General features: G+C 44.4%; 2 protein-coding genes across 2 annotated transcripts in view; both read right to left on the minus strand.

Moving 5' to 3' along the window:
• The window catches only part of prom2 (prominin 2), a 28,185-nt gene extending 20,332 nt beyond the window's left edge, over positions 1-7,853 (minus strand). Inside the window, exons 1-3 of the mRNA XM_083658709.1 lie at positions 7,715-7,853; positions 5,901-6,321; positions 949-1,007 (exon numbers count right to left, since the gene is read on the minus strand). Of these exons, the coding sequence (XP_083514835.1) occupies positions 949-1,007; positions 5,901-6,174 (333 nt within the window). The 5' untranslated portion in view covers positions 6,175-6,321; positions 7,715-7,853. The remainder of the gene's footprint in view (positions 1-948; positions 1,008-5,900; positions 6,322-7,714) is intronic.
• A 9,842-nt stretch (positions 7,854-17,695) lies between these two features.
• The window catches only part of LOC310796089 (LIM domain-binding protein 1-A-like), a gene marked incomplete at both ends in the record, with an annotated part of 6,475 nt that continues 2,273 nt past the window's right edge, over positions 17,696-21,897 (minus strand). Inside the window, 6 exons of the mRNA XM_083658240.1 lie at positions 17,696-17,917; positions 19,015-19,163; positions 19,929-20,052; positions 20,182-20,259; positions 20,938-21,060; positions 21,170-21,332. Coding sequence (XP_083514366.1) covers positions 17,696-17,917; positions 19,015-19,163; positions 19,929-20,052; positions 20,182-20,259; positions 20,938-21,060; positions 21,170-21,332 — 859 coding nt within the window. The remainder of the gene's footprint in view (positions 17,918-19,014; positions 19,164-19,928; positions 20,053-20,181; positions 20,260-20,937; positions 21,061-21,169; positions 21,333-21,897) is intronic.

Consider the following 21,897-nt stretch of genomic DNA (forward strand, 5'->3'; position numbering starts at 1 on the left):
ATATATATAGATATATATATATAGATATATAATTTATTTTAGTTAGCCTATTTACTTATATACCTTTTTTTACTTTCAGTTGGATTTTCAATTATATTTAAATTTCAAAGAAATTAGTAATAAAAAGGCATGTTTTTTTCAAGTTCAATAAATGCATGATGTTGCCAAAGTCAATGAGTAGTCGCGTTAAATAATCGTGATCTCAATATCATTCGAAATAATCGTGATTATGATTTTTGCCACAATCGAGCAGCCCTAGTAACATGGCACAAAAATATCCATTTAAAGGCCCAAGACCTGAACACACAGAGACAAATGACACTTGGTATTTCAGTCACTGTAGACCTGACCACACAGACACACATGACGCTTGGTATTTCAGTCACTGTAGACCTGACCACACAGACACACATGACGCTTGGTATTTCAGTCACTATAGTAAAATGGCACAAAAATATCCATTTCAGGGCCAAGATCAGCGTAACAGTGGCTGCTCTTTGTGGTCTGTTGTGACATCAGACGCAGTGAGCCGTCACTGCACTGGAGTGTATGAAAGAGCCATAGTAACTTCAGTAGACTGGGAAACACAAACACACACACACCGACGCACGCACACGCACACACACACACAAGCACACACACACACACACACACACACACACACACACGCACACACACGCACACACACAAAGGCGCTTATACATTAATGGTTGTTCTCGGGTTACCGGCTATAGGGGTTGTCAGGAGGGTGTGTCCGTGGCTTTCTAAAAGCAAAGTTCACATGTCTGGAAGTTTATTACAAATTGTTTTTATTGAGTTTTCAATAAAAGAAGAGAGCGAGAAAAGAAAAGAAAAAACCCAGACAGAAGGTACCAAAAATGCATGGTTCACACGTCTAGAAGCTGATCACATCCTAACACGTACAGGACCACACTTATTCCCACTCACTTCTTTGATGACGTCTGGATCCGACCGCACGTCATCTTCAACCAATTTCAGGATCAGATCTAGAAGGAAGCGAGGGAGAGAAAAGTTTGACCCTTTGTTGTAGGAAATCAGAAAACACCGAGACACAGTCTCATATTTTGGCCACGCTGAATGAATACTCAGCCTATTTCAGAGAGCTTTTTACACAAAGTAGGACGCCTACTTTATTGTCTTGCTGAAGCCTTTTGTTACGGCCATTGTTCTCAAAACACAGCTGCTGCCTGAATGTGGAGGAAACTGAGACGAGGTGCTGCTCAGGTGTTGGTTACGACGGCGGAGTGGAGGTTGGCCTTTTTTGTCTACTCTTCACCGTCCTGTCTGACTCACAGCAGACTGTAGCCCAGGAACAGCTTTGCATTTGGCAAAATGCTTTGCATTCTATTTTCTTTGCTACTGTGTTTTGCCATCTTTAAATTACTGCAACACAAATTTGCTTTTAAATGTGTTATAAATAAAATGCATTATTATTATTATTTATTATTATTATTATTATTATTATTAATAATACATATATATATATATATATAAATATATATTAATAATAATAATAATAATAATAATAATAAGGACTGGGTTTGTGGTGTAGGGTCCCCACAGACCCCAGAGGTATACTTTTGGTCATATCTCACAGGTACTTTATTTGACCCCCCCCCCCCCCTCTCCCCGACACACACACACCGTCAAACTTGACCTTGCATCCATAGTGGCTGGACTTCACTCGCCACTACTTAGTATTATACACTACTTAGTATTATAGCTATATTTGATTTAACTTGATTTGATTGCACTTTCAACGTTGTGATTGTCTTTAGTTATCTTTCCTACTTCTTATCTCTGTATATTGATGTGACCGCTACGCTGCATACAGACACTAAGACCAATTCCTCGTATGTAACTTGCATACTGTGGCAATAAAAGTGATTCTGATACATACAATCAAATTGTGTTTAAGTGTGTGTATGTGTGTGTTCACAGTTGTTAACATGTAATGAAATCTATTAAATTGATCAAATGTATTTTTTCAAAGTTGTTTTAGAATTTTATGAACAGAATCATTAAAACGTTCATAGGACTGTGTTGTGAAAATGCAACTTTTTGGTTCAGCAGCTGTACCCTGGTCTAATTTAAGAATGTGACAGATACCAGGGCAGACACAGCGGAACCATTCAGAAATCATTAACCTCAGTTCCCTATTTTGGGATCAAAAGGGTGGCGGTCACCTGAAGGTGACTAGTTTGCCTCCCTGAATATAATCTCTTTTCCAAAACGTTGTGCGTCGTGCGTCTGTGTCAGCGCTAACTTATCTGTTCTGATGTCAGCTCAGTGTGCGTCACTGCAACACATCATAAAAAGACATTACAGTCGTTTCTCCTATGCAGCCTTTATGCTGGGCGCATCTCTTCCTCTCATGAGACCTTAATCATATTCAATATATATTCAAATAAGACAAGCATCTGACTTGAACTTGTAACTTTAATTTGATTTTACATCACAAGTGGGAAACTGGTTCCCCAGCTGGTAAGGTCCAACTGAGGGAGGGAGGAGAGAGAGAGAGAGAGAGGGAGAGAGAGAGAGAGAGAGAGAGAGAGAGGGTGAGAAAGAGAGAGAGAGAGAGAGAGAGAGAGAGAGAGAGAGAGAGAGGCTTTCCTGTTTGGCCCTGGCTGACATGTTGTGAGAAAAGCTTATGGCGAAAATTCCACTGATCAATAATATATTGCCACAATAGCTCTTTGATGAGCTCTTTGTGAGAAACCACATCACAATATATAACCATCATTCAATTGACTGTAGCCAACAAATGAATCATTAATCAACAGATGATTAACAATGAATCTAAAATGAGTTTCAACTGGGCAAAGGTCGTTAGGCAGTGTTTGTGTGCGCAGGTGTTCGTCACAATTGTTTGCTTTGTGAAACAGATACCAACCAGGAAGCGCTTGGAGAAATACAGAAGCACTTTACAAAAGTAATTAAAAAACCAAATAAAAGAATAAATTAAGACACGTCATAGGAAGATTACGGTGCTGCTTTGTTCCCTTTTATACGAGGGACTAATTTGTGTGTAACACAAGCCTGATGTCATCACGCCCTGCTGGAGGAAATGCCGGGCCAAAAACATCACCTGAGAGGTTAACGATTGACTGAGCCAAATCCAAACATTCCCATGCCCACCTACTGATTAGCCCAACCGCTCATCGTTTTATGGCAATGATGTGTGTCGAGAACAAGCCCCCAGGAATAGCGCTGGGCTGTGAAGCCATTTGAACATGGTGGCGCAGCTCTGTATTGCAAGTCACGTGACGCCATGCAGCCCAGAAAGGAAAATTCCCATCCACTTGCATGGGGACGCCGGCAGCTGTTAAACCCAGGGGAATTTTTTCCGGGTGTCACTCAAAGTATAAAACGACTCTTTTAATTATCAAATATTTTTTTATGGGGTGGGAGGGGTGGGAGACGTCATGGAACACGTCATGGCACACATGCGCACTTCGTCTCGGGCCGCATGGTCAGGAAGTAAAACCAGGAAGAAAAACCCCTCATGATGACTTCATGCGCCAGTGAACAACCTCCGTCCGAATGCATGGGTGGGCGTGGCTCGTCCCCTATCCAGTTCTTTTAATACATCCATGGTCGAGAAGCAGAGGGTCACTAAATACCTCACCTTTACCAGGGTTTATCCCCCCCAAAGAAAAAAAAAACCCCATTAAAAAAAATAGTATTAAATAATTTATTTATTTATTAATTGTGAGGGACATTACTTTATTCTTTGATTTTGTGATTGCAAGAAAAACAGATAAATCCTGAGAATGACTGATATGTTTGTATTCAAGATAACCCTGACTACTACACACTAACCCAAAATCAAGCATTTTTTACTGTATCATTTTAGAGAATTTCAAAGTTCAAGTCCCACATTTTTATGTTGTCTGAAACTTGGGGTGCTTTAGCAACACATCGGTCCATTCAGTCGTCACGCAGACAGATCATGCTGACTGTGTGAGTGAGGCCAACCAGGGTTCTTCCTGCTCTTTCCCGACCAGGAAGAAGCCTGCTAGGGAAATCTTTCCCAGCACAGGGAGTGAAAGGGGCGTGTGCTTTGGATTATGGTTGTAAACCACCTGGAGAAAAAGAGCCTTAGTTAAACCTGCCTTAAGGCTGCGTTTACACTGTCCATCCAAACCTGCCTTAGAGACACTTTAAATCAAGGAACAAATTTCATAGACATTTGGTGACATTTTTCTCACAGAGCCAAATCTGAGAATATTTGATTGATGGTTTGAATTGATTTTTGTCCAGAATTCATGACTATCTGTATTGTAGATAGAACAGTGAAAATATGATCAAAACAGTCATTCTTCTACATTCGCTAATAGACCCTTCTCACGGGGGCCATTTTGTGTCGAGAAGCCAGGGTAAACACAGGTGCAAGCAAAACACTAATGAGGGTTTCCAAATTCCAATCATGGAAGTTGGAAACCCTCATTAGTGTTTTGCTTGCACCTGTGTTTACCCTGGCTTCTCGACACAAAATGGCCCCCGTGAGAAGGGTCTATTGTATTAACTTCTTCTATCCATGAAGTTTAATAATTCATACATTTTCTGGGGACTCCCTGGAACCCTCTCAAGGATCTCTGGTGGTCCCCACATGGAATACGGCTACTCTAAGATCTGAGGTTTTCTAAAAGGCTAAGTGGGAGGTGGCCCTCCCCAGGGGGGCTCCAAGCAGTTTCAGGGGAGGCTCAGTGAATGCAAGTGAAAAAAATATTCCATTAGTTATTACATTAGTGATCAAAAGGAGATCACATAGAATAGCCTAAATGTGTGTGATTTGGTGAAAGATAGTTCAGAGATACAGTAGTTTTGGGAAATTTTAGTTTTTTCTATCTTCCCATAGTCAGAAACTAATAGATACCCTCAGACAGACACATTTCTATGTATTTAGAGGTATGTCAAACAGTAATATCAGGCCCAATTGTTGAGTGCCTATAAGATCAAATAATATAATCATGATCCAATTCATAGTATTCACATGACGTCACAAGCATTTCCCTACTAATATGGCACTACATATACACACAGCTCATTGGCTGGTTGTGTCACTTGATTGTAATCACCTGTTAATTGATTACAATCACCTGCTATTTTCCTACCAAGATGGCCGTGTGGTGATGTAACAGAATACTATCAATAGGCCTCCAGGAATGGAGCGAGGCCTTTTTCCAAGCTTTTCCTGGGGGGAGGCCCACAGTCTCAGACTTTGAAAAAAGCCCTGCTGTTACGTGTGAGTGTCTGTGCTTGATTGTTCCTCTCCAGGCCCTCCCCCCCCCTGTGCTGTGGCACCTGTGCAGGAGAGCACAGGTGTATTCACTCTGCCAATCAGAGGCTGCAGCTTAAAAGCATGGAGAGACAGACAGTCAGCCCCAGTGGGCCATCGTGACAGCTTGGTGCTGTGTGTTGGTGTATACCAAATTCCTTACAGCTTGGTGCTGTGTGTTGGGGCGTCCCAAACTGTGTTGCACACAGCGCTGTGTGCGTGGTGCTGAGCACTTGTGGATCGGTGTTGGTCAAAAACCTTTAACTCTTCTAGAGAGTGTGACTCTCAGACTGAGAGTGGGGCGCCTGTTGACTCTTCGAGAGTGTGATCATTCTATTTGTTTAATCTTAGCTTTTGTGTTATTAACCGCTCTTCCTCTCTTTCAGGAAGCAGTCCTCAGTTGGTTCGATTTGCACCTTTTTTATTTAACCTTATTTTAGTAATAAAACCTGATTATTGTAACTTCTCTTGTCTCCTTTGTCCCCCGGGTTTGTTGTGTTTTATGTTGCATCCTTTTCCCCCCTGGTCACACTTGGAAATGTAACACCTGCTCTAGATGGTTGATGAATGAGAAAGAGCACAGAGAGCCGACACTGACCTTGAGGGAAGGGGTTGGGCTGGACCGTGTGGAGGAAGGACTGGACCACGCCGGCCATGAAGCCCGCTCCGTTATCGCCTCCCGTGCTGTCCCGGTACGCCGGCTGGGCGAGCCTCTGCCGGGCCACTGATGCTGGACAGGCTGCCTGGGGAGGAGGGGTGGCCTGGGCCAGGCTGAGCAGCCCCAGGAGGAGCACTCCTACCCCGGCCCCGAACGCTCCGGCGCCACCCTGCCTCCGCCTCCATCCCCTCGTCGTACACTCAGATGGCCCCATGCCTACAGGTGAGACTGGCTGGGGGAAAAGACTGCCTACAGGTGGGACATGCCTACAGGCGAGACTGGCTGAGGGGAAAGACTTGGCTGGAGAGAAGCAGGTTTACCGTGCGGTCGCCTTCATGGCACGAGCTTCTTCTCAGTACGTCTGGAGACAAAAGGGGGGAAGAACAGACAGGAAGTGTGAAACACGCTGACACATCTCCTCCACCACACTCACATCGGATACAGAAGTAGAGTCTGTGACGTGTTGAGTCATAGAGAACCAGGTCGTTGCACAGTTGGATATAGCATTAGCAGTGGTTCTCAAATGGGGGTCCGGGGACCCCCAGGGGTCCGGGGGTCCGCGAAACGTTTTCAGGAAATAAAAATAACTTTTTGTTGCAAAAGATTCATAGTTCAACGGAAATATTGTGTGCTTTAAATCTAAAATGGTTCAGATGGATTACATTCTAATCTAACAGACCTGTCAATTTAAAAGTCAAGCATGTTACCGTGGAAACAATTAAGCTTAGCCCAAAATCACAAATCAGAATGAGGGGGGTCCCCGGTATATTTTCTATCTTGTAAGGGAGGTCCTTGGCTGAAAAACATTTGAGAACCTCTCTGGGATATAGAATAGCAGAGGGAGAGAAAAAACGACACGGTTATGTAGAAGAAACAGAAGAAGTGGCATTTTGTAAACGGGGATATCTGAATGTTGACGCCTGCGTGTGTATTTATTAAACGCTGCCCTTTAACGCTGTGTTTCGTGCTCTGCTTATGGAGAAATATTGACACAGCAGCAGCCCTGCCTAGATCAGCCTGAGGCAGTCCTGTAGCACAGCACACACTGAGGCACCTAGCATCTAAGTTACAGACAAAGTCTTCCAGCAGATGAAAAAACAAATATAATATTAGACAATCTCCCCTGGTCCTTCCTTGTGGTGTGAGATCATGTTCATAGTGTCAACACTGAAGCCTCGTATACCTGTACCTGCATCGCCACTGTTTATCCAGACTCAGCCAACCTTGCTTTGCCTCACAAAGCACAGTGAAAAGAGACACCGCTCGCTGAGACACCAGCAAGAGACACTATCAGCACATCAAATCCCACTGGTCTCTCCTTTACCCTGTCCCAAGTTCTACGCCTTTTGTAGGAGCAGCCCTCGAAAGCGGAGAATTCTTCAAGGCTAAGCTGGCAAAAAAAGTGAACGCAGTTACTCCCTCAGAGGGAGAAGAAGACACTCTTGTCTTCTCTGAAGACACTGCTACTGCGAGAGCACGCTCATCTCTTTAACCCAGCAGCCTGTGGGCTATTTACTCACTGGAGCTCTGGAAACAAACTGTGACTGTCTGAGCAGCGCGGCTACTTTTCCCTCTGGTCTCGGTGCGGGTGGGACAGCAGAGGACAGACACACACAGAGGGATCCTAAAGAGTCCGTTTACAGCGAAGAGAGGAGACGATAAGGGAAGAGTCAGAGGAAAAAGAAATAGGAGGGAGGACATGGGGGGTGGGGAAAAGGACCTGTTCTGTCTCCAGGGGGACAGGGACAACTCACCTTGGCTGTGTGGCGGGACAGTGGAGGACGGTCTCTCCCGTCGGCCGGTTGGTCGGTCTCCTCAGGTGTGTTAGGGTAAGGTTGCTCAGGCCTGCAGGGGTGTTGACTATTCCCGTGGGAACCTGATAGGCTCTGCTCGCGCTGTGGAGTTGGAGTGGACTGTCTGTGCGCCTGGAGAAACACTGGCACTCAGACTGAAGAGAGGGAGGGAGGGAGGAGGAGGGAGAGAGGGAGGGAGGAGGAGAGAGGGAGGGAGGAGGAGGGAGAGAGGGAGGGTCTTGGAGAGAGAGAAGCAGGGAGTGACGTGGGAAAGAGTGGGAGGGTCGCAACGACGCAGATAATTGAAAGGGTTTCACAAAAGGTCTCCCACATTGCTTTTTTCTAGATTCTCAAGTGTGTGCGTTTGTCAGGAGAAAGGGGGCGGGTCCGGAGAAAGGGGGCGGGTCAGCAGAGAGGGGGGTGGCTGGATCATATGGCCTGCATTTATCTCTGTGACAATATCTCACTGGGATCCAACAACAAACCAGGATTTGGGAGACTGACAGTTCAGACAGAACATGCTGCTTTTAAATGTTTGTCTCAAACTTCACTTGTGTTTTCACGTCAATAAGAAACAATCAAAGATCTGTTAATAATCGATATGGGCGTTCAAGTCATTTTCTGGCAATAGAGCTTGTTTACAGCTACAATAGCCTGCGCCTAAAGGTGTTCAAACAAGTAACGGCAAAGCCAAAAATGTGCAGAGGATCAACGATAAGAGGGATGGACACGCTTGAGAACATGTTCATGAGAACAGATGAGACCAAATGATTGCCGAGAACACCTCAAAAAGATCTTCTAAGAGAGCCCCCCCCCTCCCCCTCCCCCCCATCACCCTTCTCAGCCTGAAAAGACTTGCAGCCAAACAAGGCGAGGCAGGAATATAACCGTGGTTTCATTGGTGGAGCCAGAGATTAAGCTGTGCCTATTGTAGCAACGAGATACCTTCTTCAGGTGAACACGAACCATGTTGGGACAAGATGGAGACTGTACGGTGTTAATTTAGAAGGCAGCCATACTTGTGCAGGAGCACCACTTTGTAGCGCGAGTGGAGCGATTACTGATGTTAGTCAAGTCTAAATATAGGCCTACTTTGAATTTGGTGTGCTGTGTGATACTGACTGCTCTTTGTAGCGCGGCTCTGACACCGAATCCTCTGGTGTAGGTTCTGAGACGACACTGTGCCAGACATGAAAGATGATATTACATTCTGCATCGTTATCGCTACAGAGGAAATAGTCCAGTCAAAATGAGGGTTCAACCCTCTCGCTAATTGCAACACAAGCAAACTCAATGGATTTTTTTGTCTCCTCGGTATGTTCTCAGTGACAGAAAGAAAAGTTCCAAGGAATCCTATGAGGGGAAAGTTTTGAAAAAAAGAAAAAAAAAGAAAACTTAAATAATATGGTGCTACCAAAAACTGGCACCTGTTTGCGTCAGAGGGGGAAATGAATGCGTGGTGCCTACCTTCTCAGGTGCCAATCACTACTCGCTCACCCCTGGTTCACTTCAACAGACAAAGTCATCAATTACTGGCTGATCCTTTCGTCTGCCGTGACTCCGTTTCCCAGCAGCCTCTGTTTCCCAGCAGCCTCCGTTTCCCAGCAGCCTCTGTTTCCCAGCAGCCTCTGCACTGACTTCTTGAATCTTGATCCAGTGGCCCAGGGATAACATCTTGTTGGCCAGGCCTGAAACGCTGCCAACACAGCAGAAATCCTTCCAAGGATTTCTCCGAAATCAGGAATCAGGATTTCTCAGAAATCCTTCCAAGGATTTCTCCGAAATCAGGATTCAGGAATCAGGATTTCTCAGAAATCCTCCCAAGGATTTCTCCTCAACATTCCTGGAACAATAGCTTGGGGAAATCACTTGAAAACACCTTCTTGTGCCCCCATCTAAGTAAGAGAGACACTAGATACAGAGACATAAGGAGGCAAGAAATGTTCATACACAAGCTCTAAGTCAGGGGTTCTCAATTTGCGGCCCTCGGGAACGATGACTTTTAAAGCCAGTGTGAAGTTTCTGGTATCATATGAAACTAGAAGACCTAAAGGCATTGGTGGTAGCGACCACGTCATGCTAGCTTGTCGGGAAGTGGATTAAATAACGCTAAGTTACAAGTTATGGGAACATTTTGGCGAGGGGGGAAACATTTTCAAAGGGGTCCTCTTTTTCACAGCCTAATGTTGGCAGGTGTGTGTATGTCTGTGTGTGTGTGTGTGTGTGTGTGTGTGTGTGTGTGTGTGTGTGTTTGTGTGCGCACGCGTGCGTGTGTGTGCGCGTGCGTATGTGTATTTAAAACATCTACAAATGGACAAATGGTCTTCTTTTCTCCTCTAGAAAGCACAACATACTGTACATTTTCACATGATTCACAATCACAACTGTCATGACTTTTAGTCTAGAATTCATAGTATTCCCATGACGTCACAAGCATTTCCTACCAATATGGCGCTACAATACACACAGCTCATTGGCTGGTTGTGTCACTTGATTGTAATCACCTGTTAATTGATCACAATCACCTGCTGCTTTCCTACCAAGATGGCCGTGTGGTGATGTAACATAATACTATCAATAGGCTATGGCAGTATATAAAATAGGCTATTACAGTATAGAAAATAGGTTATTAGAGTATAGAAAAGATTTTTCATGAAATTTTGTGGTCCGTTTTTTTCTTGGGAGGCCCTCAATTCAATGTCGAGTCCCTAAATTGGCCCTCAGTCATCAAAACTTTGAGAACCCCCCTGCTCTAAGTGATTAAAAGTAGTAGGCTATTTCTTACAATCATTCTGTCAGTGGTTGCTGGCAAGTTGGCTGTGATGTGTTGGTGACTCCTGTACCATTCACTGTAGAAACCCAGGCCTAAATATTTCATCCGAATCACTTATCTTCTCGCTAAAGAGTCTGCACTCAGCGCTTTCTCCTCCACCCACATTTTTGCAGTCTTTTTCAGTCAAACAGTACATCTGTAGAGCCGGCATGATTCACAGGCTTGGCAGACAAAGCAGACACCCCGCTCTGCCTAATCTGCTCCAAGCAGCCATCTATGGCCATTCTGACATTTATTGCTGTCGTCACGATTCTGTCATCATTGCAGCTCCAGTTCCCATCGCTCTTTTCTCATGACCCAAAATGGCCATCAGCTCCTACACCACCTCCATCAGCTTCTACATCACCTCCATCAGCTCCTACACCACCTCCATCACTTCCATCAGCTCCTACACCACCTCCACCACTTCCATCAGCTCCTACATCACTTCCATCAGCTCCTACATCACCTCCATCAGCTTCTACATCACCTCCATCAGCTCCTACATCACCTCCATCACTTCCATCAGCTCCTACACCACCTCCACCACTTCCATCAGCTCCTACACCACCTCCATCAGCTTCTACATCACCTCCATCACTTCCATCAGCTCCTACACCACCTCCATCAGCTCCTACACCACCTCCATCAGCTCCTACACCACCTCCATCAGCTCCTACACCACTTCCATCGGCTCCTACATCACCTCCACCAACTTCTACATCACCTCCACCAGCTCCTACATCACCTCCATCAGCTCCTACACCACCTCCATCAGCTCCTACACCACTTCCATCGGCTCCTACATCACCTCCACCAACTTCTACATCACCTCCACCAGCTCCTACACCACCTCCATCAGCTCCTACACCACTTCCATCGGCTCCTACATCACCTCCACCAACTTCTACATCACCTCCACCAGCTCCTACACCACCTCCATCAGCTCCTACATCACTTCCATCGGCTCCTACATCACCTCCATCAGCTCCTACACCACTTCCATCGGCTCCTACATCACCTCCACCAACTTCTACATCACCTCCACCAGCTCCTACACCACCTCCATCAGCTCCTACACCACTTCCATCGGCTCCTACATCACCTCCACCAACTTCTACATCACCTCCATCAGTTCCTACATCACCTCCATCAGCTCCTACACCACCTCCACCAACTTCTACATCACCTCCATCAGTTCCTACATCACCTCCATCAGCTCCTACATCACCTCCACCAACTTCTACACCACCTCCACCAACTTCTACATCACCTCCATCAGTTCCTACATCACCTCCACCAACTTCTACATCACCTCCACCAACTTCTACATCACCTCCACCAACTTCTACATCACCTCCATCAGCTCCTACACCACCTCCATCAGTTCCTACATCACCTCCATCAGCTCCTACATCACCTCCATCAGCTACTACACCACCTCCATCAGTTCCTACATCACCTCCATCAGCTCCTACATCACCTCCATCAGTTCCTACATCACCTCCATCAGCTCCTACACCACCTCCGTCAGCTCCTACATCACCTCCATTGGCTCCTACATCACCTCCATCAGCTCCTACATCACCTCCGTCAGCTCCTACATCACCTCCATTGGCTCCTACATCACCTCCATCAGCTCCTACATCACCTCCGTCAGCTCCTACACCACCTCCATCAGCTCCTACACCACTTCCATCGGCTCCTACATCACCTCCACCAACTGCTACACCACCTCCATCAGCTCCTACATCACTTCCATCGGCTCCTACATCACCTCCATCAGCTCCTACACCACTTCCACCGGCTCCTACATCACCTCCACCAACTTCTACATCACCTCCACCAGCTCCTACACCACCTCGATCAGCTCCTACACCACTTCCATCGGCTCCTACATCACTTCCATCAGCTCCTACATCACCTCCACCAACTTCTACATCACCTCCATCAGCTCCTACATCACCTCCACCAGCTCCTACATCACCTCCACCAACTTCTACATCACCTCCATCAGCTCCTACATCACCTCCACCAGCTCCTACATCACCTCCACCAACTTCTACATCACCTCCATCAGCTCCTACATCACCTCCACCAGCTCCTACATCACCTCCACCAACTTCTACATCACCTCCATCAGCTCCTACACCACCTCCACCAACTTCTACATCACCTCCACCAGCTCCTACATAACCTCCATCAGCTCCTACATCACCTCAAGCTTGGCAGGCAAAAACAGGTGACATGCGGCTCTCAAAAGTGCTGTATTTCAACAGGAATTGCTCACATTCCAGTCAGGTTCAGTTGCGATTTCAATACATAAGATTCAGTAAATTGCATTGGGAATAGTTACTGTATATCTCCATTGAGCATGACAAGGAGCACTTTGTCTTCAGAGGGAATGTTTAAATGTATTATTAATAATAATAATAATAATGTTTGTTTGTCTTGTTCCGTTTTAGGGAAACTTGAAAAATAAAATATTGTAAAGAAATTATAATAAATATTTCACCAATCCACTGAGGTCAGACTTGCCCAAACATCTTTGAACCAGATCTGATGGTTTAGCCGAGTCTATTAAAAATCATTACAGCTGACCAAAATAAAGAGCATAATTGGGAGTATTTCAGTGAAAATTCATCTTTATTGATACCATACATGAATTATCAATGACAGAAACTAGGCAAAATATATATATCAAATCGCCCCTATGGTGAGGCGCTACAGGAGCCAGCTATGGGTGCACTGCCATTTCGTCTGTCTCATAAGACTTTAATTCCCTAAGTATTGTCAAAGTTGTCTATAGGGAACAGAAGGTGTTGAAGTTTTGCCCCTAGATTCTGTTGTGTGTCTGCTGAACTGATACGCCACAAACGTAGACTAGGGGGCGCTAAAGAGACAATGATCAGAGGTTTCCCACAGGACAGCCCGCAGCTCAATGTGGATTTACACACAGCATGGACGGAGGAATTTGAGACCGTCTGCTCGGTCTTTTTGTTTTGCTCCGGGAGACACCTGGTGGTGAAACCTGAAAATTACCCAATAATCCATAATTAACCCCAAAGCTGAGCTAAGATCTTGGCATGACACTGAAGCCAATAGAAAACAAGTTTTCAAGATGCTATAATTGTATCTGAATTAGGAAAGACTAATGCAATGATATGCATTTCCCCTCCAAGACAGGATTAACACGCCAGACAAATGGTCGGCATCTTCTGCCATTACTAAACTATTTACTTGCCTTTCTGTATTCATTCACCAGTTACAGGTTTCGTGTGTATCTGGCAACGTACATCAAATACCTCATAAAGCTATTGAAATGACATTTGCTTAAAGGGCGGGCATAGAAATGTGTGAAAAGTTGCTCCAGTGTGCAAGACTCCAGCATCTGAGGAGAAACATGGAGGCTCTTCTTCAGAGGACGCATCACCACTAGAAGATGAAACAATATGAAGAGGTCATATCACGAATGTTGACCAAAATGATCACGGTTATCAGTATTACCGATACACTCGCTGAAATCATTTCACCAAGGCCGCGTGGGAGACTGTTGCTAACTTTGGTTGATGGACAGCATTTAAAGTCCCTGGAAACCAGAAATATTTTTTAATTATTTAGCAGTTTGAGTTCATCACATCACAGGAACCTATGTTAATAAGCCACCAGCCAAATAAGTATAAGTAATATACTCACATAAGACCCTAAATTTAATAGTTAGAAGGTTTTTGTGGATTTTGGTTTCCAGGGACTTTAAAGTGTTTTGCAAAGCACTGTAATCACAGTAACATGGTTTTAAGAATGAAAATATGAAACGGGTTAGCATAAGGGAATTCTATCAAGGTTAACCATGATCGTTTCATCCCCAATTACCACACAACAGAGCAACTTTACAGATTAACAGCCAACTTGGAGGTTAACATATTTACTCGCTAAACTGGTTAATTTATGGGTTGTCGGTGTGTGTGTAGGGTACATTTTCAGATACAATGGAAACAAACAACTGTGATAAATGAGCAGAAAATGGCCGTTAAGTATCCCTGGAGCTATCCATTAAGATATTAAACAATTGGAGTAAGTATTAACTCTGATCAAGGCCGAGATAACGAGGAGTGAACAAACATCGCTATGGGAACAGCGTTATCTGACAAAGCAGCTCCCCAAATTCCCCCACATATTCTCATCATGAGTATTGTAGACGTGAGCTGGGCCCAAACAGATCATCACTACATAGAAAAATAAATACAGTTTGCTGAAATGAAGCCAAAATTATTTTTTTTTATCAGTGATTGTACCGTTAAAAATCATGTTAAAAAAAAAAACTTTGAAGAGGCGTTTTCATCTCTTTACATTAGATTGAGTTGCTCAGGGTTCTAGGGGAGGAATACATAGACTAACTTTTACAGAAACTACTACCTAAAAATATACAAGCACAGACACAAACATTTGGGGGGGGGGTCTTAATAAAACAAACAGCATAGCGTAATCAATATCTAAAGAATTTTACATGTAGCTCCTTGGTCTGTAGCTTTCTTAATTGTGATTAAAAACATTCCTGGGAAACTTAAGTTAATACAAAAGTCTTTTTTTCTTTTCTTCTTATTTTACAATCCTGTCAAAATTGTTTTTTCTAAAATGTAGCAAATTTTGAGACATTTCTGTAGCATGTTTTTTCTAAAGAGAGGACACCCAGATAAGAGATTTCAAGACAAAGCAAAACAGTTCTGCCATGACAAGACAACAGATCCAAAACCAGGCGCTTGATGACAATTTACTGTAAATTCCGGACCATAAGCCGCACCTTTTTTCCCGTTTTTTGGCCTTTTTTGGCCCCTGCGGCTTATATAACGGTGCGGCTTATCTATGGATTTAAAAAAAAAAAAAAATCTCTCTTTTTTAGCACTCTTTCTAACTATAAATCCACTTCTGTTTTAATTTCCTCTCTTGCCCTCTTTTCACCACACTGTATGACACTGTATGACACTGTATGACACTGTGTGCACTGTAAATAACAACACAGGTGGTGTTGTGTTATGTTGTTTTGTTGAAATGTTAATAAATGGGAGCATTACATATGGTAATTAAACATTAAAACACAATAAAAAAAAATACCATTAAAACACCCGCGGCTTATAGTCCGGTGCGGCTTATATAAGAAAAAAATAGTCAACTTTGCAGGTGCGGCTTATACACCGGTGCGCCTTATAGTCCGGAATTTACGGTAGTGGGGAAACTGCGATCCATCGTTCTGCTTTTGGACTCAAATCAAACCAGATGAACTAAACACTGGCTTTGTTCTCGCCAAAACCTGTCTTTCTAGCATCAAAGCGAATGGATTTTCATGACGTCAATGCGATGTCCGACACAGATTGATGACATTATATCAAGCAGAGACTCACATGAAAGTTATAATAACCATCACAATAAGAAAGATCTAACAGCAATATACATTAATATACCGTAGGTTCTCTTGTCCTGCCACAGGTTTCAGATGTTTTACAGTTATTACATTAGCGGTAATAAGAAAGAACAAAAATACACCATCAAATTCATAAGAAAAATAGATTGGAGTTACAGTGGAAAACAGTGCAAAGAATATTCTGGGGTGTTTTTTGTTTGTTTGTTTGTTTGTTTGTTTGCTTGTCGGTTTTATTTTTTAGAAATTGTTTACAAAAATAAAAAATTCAAAACAAAATTGAAAACATAGAAAATAAAAACACACTTCTGTAGCGTCTGGTGCTCTGGTCCAGACATGCTGCGTACCACCTCTCTCCAGTACCTCAATGTTTTATGCTGTGGGTGATGTTGAGTGAGTGTGTGTGTGTGTGTGTGTGTGTGTGTGTGTGTGTCAGTGTGTGTATTTGTATGAGTGTGTGTCAATGTTTGCGTGTGTGTGTTGTTTAAGATTTAGCGTAGTGGTTCTCAACTCCGGTCCTCAAGCTCCGGCACTGTACAGGTTTTTGTTCCAACCAGGTCCTACAAAAACAAATAATTGAGTTTTTAAAAAGCGAGCGTTGGATTGTTTTGATAACTTAAAAGGTTGCACACAGTTTCTACAGCAGGCTGGAACATAACAAAAACGTGAAATCAAAGCTGAGCATTACTTCCCTGTGACAGTGAGCACAACAGAAACAAGTCAAGGAAACAAACGCACGCCGAGACCCGAGGTTGGAACAAGAACCCGCTTGAGCGAGCACTCGGGACAACAGGACAGACCAACTGTGGCTCAAACGCTGTGGCGAGCGATGATGGGGGGAAAACACACGCACACACACACACTGCTGACTGACTGGACTGACACGCCAGAGGAGATGGAGCCCAGCAAACCAGGGCCAGGGCTGAGCAGCACCACTAGCCGGGTCAAAAAACCCACCCTGATCACGTGATCGCACGTTCCGCTTGGACTTCCGGCCAGTCACAGCGATTTTTCCGTGGGCGGGAGTACTTGCCTTGACAGACAACTCCTTCAGCCAATCAGTGTCGCCAAATCCACTCTGAAGAAAAGTATTTTGCGCCGATAAAACTCCGCTACTGCAGACTCTTGTTCTTGTTTTAATTGTTGTTATCGAGTCCGTTTCTGCAATAACTGCACTTATGGCTGGGTTTTACTCGACTAACGTTAACGTTACCGCTTGTTGCTTCGGGAGCCGCCATTACTGTTGCCCTGATTGGCCGGTTTACGTTGTCAACTATGAGGCAGGTTGCTGATTGAACTGTGTGGAAATCGCTGGGGGCGGGAGGGAGAGCGAAACAGGACGTGAGGTCATGTGATCAGGATGGGTTTTTGACCAGGCTAGAGCACCACTGAGCGCATCTGACACCATGTGAGGGAGCGAGAGCAGGAGGAAACCCCTCCCCCCTTGTCCGGCGTCATGTGACAGCACATCGCTCTTTTCAGCCAATCGGCGTATTGCTTTTCCCTAACCGCTCTCCCTTCGGCTTAAAAAAAAAAAAAGGCAAACAAAACAAAGCAAAAAACAAAAAATCACAAAAAACTGTCCGTAGTGAGCAGACAAGTGCTCGAGGCCACACCCTCCCTGACTTCTCTCCCCTAGTGTGTTGGCTCAGGCGGATCCCAGTAGGCTTAAGTGTTGGGGAGGGGGGGGGCGGGGTAGGAAGCTCAGCGCCCTCTACTGGGACGACTGGGAGTCATTCTTGCTCTCCTGGCTGGAGGGAGCCTTGTTGTTCCAGGGCGAGTGTGCCCCCAGCGCAGGTGAGCTGTTGAAACTGTCCTCATCCTCCAGGCCATTCGCCCCATCGAACTGCGTGTTCTCCAGCCGCGTGATCAGACGCTCGTCTTCGTCACCAAACTCCCCTCCCATCAGAGTGGGCTCTCCCACCATCATCACGTCCTAAAGGGGACAGCAAGGGCCGGTACACATTATCCCCATATTACAGGGGGCCGCTGTGCGGAATGACTTGACTGCACGGATGGGCTAGAATGGTAAAGGTTTTGGCCTATGGCAGTATAGGTGCGTTCTTCTAACTCAATTCCGATTTTTTTTACTTTTAACTCGTTGATGGAATGCATTTGAGGTGACAAATGAAACTGTAAAAAAAGCCCATTTCTGAGGTATTAACGTCCTCTGCTGGCCGAACACACTCACAACATCACGACGTTGTGTCGTTTCCTCTGGTTTTCAAACAGCTCCTCTAACCCGACCGAGACCGCCGAGTCGGGCCGTTTGGCCCTCACTCCCTGGGCCCTGCTCTGAGAGCTGGGCTCGAGGGCGCCTCCCTACTGGCCAGCAGTGAGTGGGCATCCCTGATCCTTGAGTGCTGCATCACGGTGGGGGGGTTTTCATTCCACCTCGGGTCTCGTTCACTCAATCAAGCAACCAAGTAAAGCAAACGACGTAAAGCAGCGCCGCGTGAACCGTGTGCTCCGACAGGCTTTAGTGCTTAACTCTGTACGTTTGTAAACCAAGTTGATACAGCGGATTTAGAGAGAAAGCCTAACTGGAAATCAGAGCAAGGTGTTCCTGAACACAAATGCAGGAATAGGTAACCCCTAACCCCCCACATGGCCCCCAAACCCATTAAGCATTACTGAGATATGGACCCACATCTGTGCCTGCTGTGTCTGAGGTATCGAGGTCACTTACACCTCCACTATATGAACCCATAAGCCTGTGGCCCCAGAGGACCAGGGACTGCCCATCACTGGTTCACATCAGGGGGTCTATAGACACTAGAAACTACTCACTAAACCTAATGCTGAGTAGAAATATAGAGAATCAGCCACACCACCCCCTCCCAACCCCACCTCCAGAAGACCTTCTAAGGTGGCTCTATCCTGGACCTCCAGCTACTACACCCGCTCCCAAAACCCATTAACAACCCCCCACTACCACCCCTCTATGCCCGCAAAGCTTCGACCCCTCCTCCACCCTCTGCTCTGCTAAGCTTGGAGGTGCAGATAGAGGGTTCAAGTAGATGGTATGCTTACAGGTACCTGGCTGGAGAGAGAGAAGCTGTTGGCTGGACTCTTCTTCTTGCTGTTGGTGTTGTTATTGGTGCCTGCGCCGGAGCTCATGGTGCTGCCACCCGACACCTTCCTTTTCCGCCGCTTGTTTGGCGCTTGTCTGGCTGGCTCAGCTAGAAATCAATGTTATTAAGTAGTTAGTTACATCTGTATAAATCAATGTTATTAAGTAGTTACATCTGTAATGTATCAATCAATGTTATTAAGTAGTTAGTTACATCTGTATAAATCAATGTTATTAAGTAGTTAGTTACATCTGTATCAATCAATGTTATTAAGTAGTTACATCTGTAATGTATCAATCAATGTTATTATGTAGTTAGTTACATCTGTAATGTATAAATCAATGTTATTAAGTAGTTACATCTGTAATGTATCAATCAATGTTATTAAGTAGTTAGTTACATCTGTATAAATCAATGTTATTAAGTAGTTGGTTACATCTGTATCAATCGATGCTTCTTGAAGATTATTTTTTGGGTAGATGAACAGGAGGGTATATTTTAGATTTTGAGATCCAGATTCACTCCAGGTTATGTTCCACTCTCAGTGTTAGCGAAGTTTAAGAATGCCTCTTTTCTAAGATCTTATTTGACCATGATATGAACAATTCTGCTTTAGTGCAATTTTTTTTTGTGTGTGTGAAGCACCACCAGTGTAGGAAATTAGCCAGGGGACAAGGGAAAAAATGCCCCAAATAAATCTCAGAATGCCCCTAAAAATGTCCTACACTGAGCACCACAGCTAAATAAATGTGAGGGAAACACAATCATGTCATGGGATTTTTTTTAAAGTGTGTGTGTGTGTGTGTGTGTGTGTGTGTGTGTGTGTGTGTGTGTGTGTGTGTGTGTGTGTGTGTGTGTGTGTGCGTGCGCTACCTGGAGGTGCCACCATCCTCTGCCACTTTTGGAAGAGGCAGGTCTTGAGACAGTCTCTGGGGCTCAGGCTGTAGGTCTTATGCCTGGACATCAGCTCCTGCATGGGCTCCAGTATCACACATAGCTGAGGACGGATCAAGAGAAGAAACGAGAGGGACAAGATGAAGTGTTGGCAAACTGATGTGTGTAGCAGCAACTTCATCCAATGACTGAGCCACCAAAGAGAAATGTGCTGAACAGGGAGTTGACTTACACGGAGGTAGTTGAGTGTGGAGTTGGACAGCCCACATCTCGTGATATTTTTAGCCAGCTGATCCAGCATCTGGGGATCCTACATGTCGGGAGGAGAACAAGTGAGGAACAACACTAATTAATTGGACTATGTGTAGATGTGAATTGACTATGTAGATGTGAATTAATTGGACTATGTGTAGATGTGAATTGACTATGTAGATGTGAATTAATTGGACTATGTGTAGATGTGAATTAATTGACTATGTAGATGTGAATTAATTGGACTATGTGTAGATGTGAATTAATTGACTATGTAGATGTGAATTAATTGGACTGTGTGTAGATGTGAATTAATTGACTATGTAGATGTGAATTAATTGGACTATGTGTAGATGTGAATTAATTTACTATGTAGATGTGAATTAAAATTGGACTATGTGTAGATGTGAATTAATTGACTATGTAGATGTGAATTAATTGGACTATGTGTAGATGTGAATTAATTGACTATGTAGATGTGAATTAATTGGACTGTGTGTAGATGTGAATTAATTGACTATGTAGATGTGAATTAATTGGACTATGTGTACATGTGAATTAATTGACTATGTAGATGTGAATTAATTGGACTATGTGTAGATGTGAATTAATTGACTATGTAGATGTGAATTAATTGGACTATGTGTAGATGTGAATTAATTGACTATGTACCGGTAGATGTGAATTAATTCGACTATGTGTAGATGTGAATTGCGTGTGTCTGTCTGGGACTTACATGCATGGCTAAGATGCTCCTTGGGAGGACCTCTCTGTGTTGTCTGATGCTGAAGTGCCACGTCTTGATCCTCATCATGTCGTCGAACATGAACTCGAGGTACAGACGTCCCTCCACACACACCTGAGGGCCCAGAGGAGACCAACAAGGTTGGACATCAGACTAACTGATAAGTCATCCAGCAGGGAAGAGCGTGTATTTCTCATGATGGTAGTGTGAAGGCAACTGTTACCTGTGTGAACATAGGCTTGCCGTTCTGGGTCACCATGGTGCACTGGTCACAGTCCAGAGACACAAAGTTGCTGTGGAAGGACTCCTTTGGATGCTTCAACACGTAGAACAGCTCAGTGGCGCCCCCCTCAAAGATACTTCGGAAGTATCGCGGAATCAGCGTCCTGCAATGGCTGCAGACAGAATTGTAATACGTGTTTTATTGCCTTTGTCACATGCAAGTGGGGACAACACGAGATGAATTCACAGCATAACCAAATTTGACATGTGAATTTAGCGCATATACTAGGGCTGTCACTTTTTCCCAAATAAAGTTCGAACGAACTTTAATTGCCCGAATTCGTTCGAATATATTCCAAGTTTTTTGGTTAATAAAAAAAAAAAAAAAAAAAAAAAAAAAAATTCAGTCCAGGCCACCGGGCATCAGCCGACGTGTTAGCTTGGATGCTCACAGTCACAACACTGCCTCACAAACTTGGCTGCATCCAACTCGAGACAACTTTTCAGACCCTGGAGACAATCTTTCTCAGAAGAGACTAAAGCTGGGCTCAGACTACAAGATTCTGACAATCTTAGCCGATTTTGAAATCTGGCTGTGACACGCACTACAGGAGAATCTTCCAGATTATCTTCCCTAGAATCTCAAACATGCACACACTACAAGATTTGTAAATGTGGCGCACCACGCACTACAGGATATTATTAAGATTATCGGCAGGATAATCACCT

This window comes from Poromitra crassiceps (genome assembly GCF_964638095.1).
Source record: "Poromitra crassiceps genome assembly, chromosome: 22".
Lineage (NCBI taxonomy): Eukaryota > Metazoa > Chordata > Actinopteri > Beryciformes > Melamphaidae > Poromitra > Poromitra crassiceps.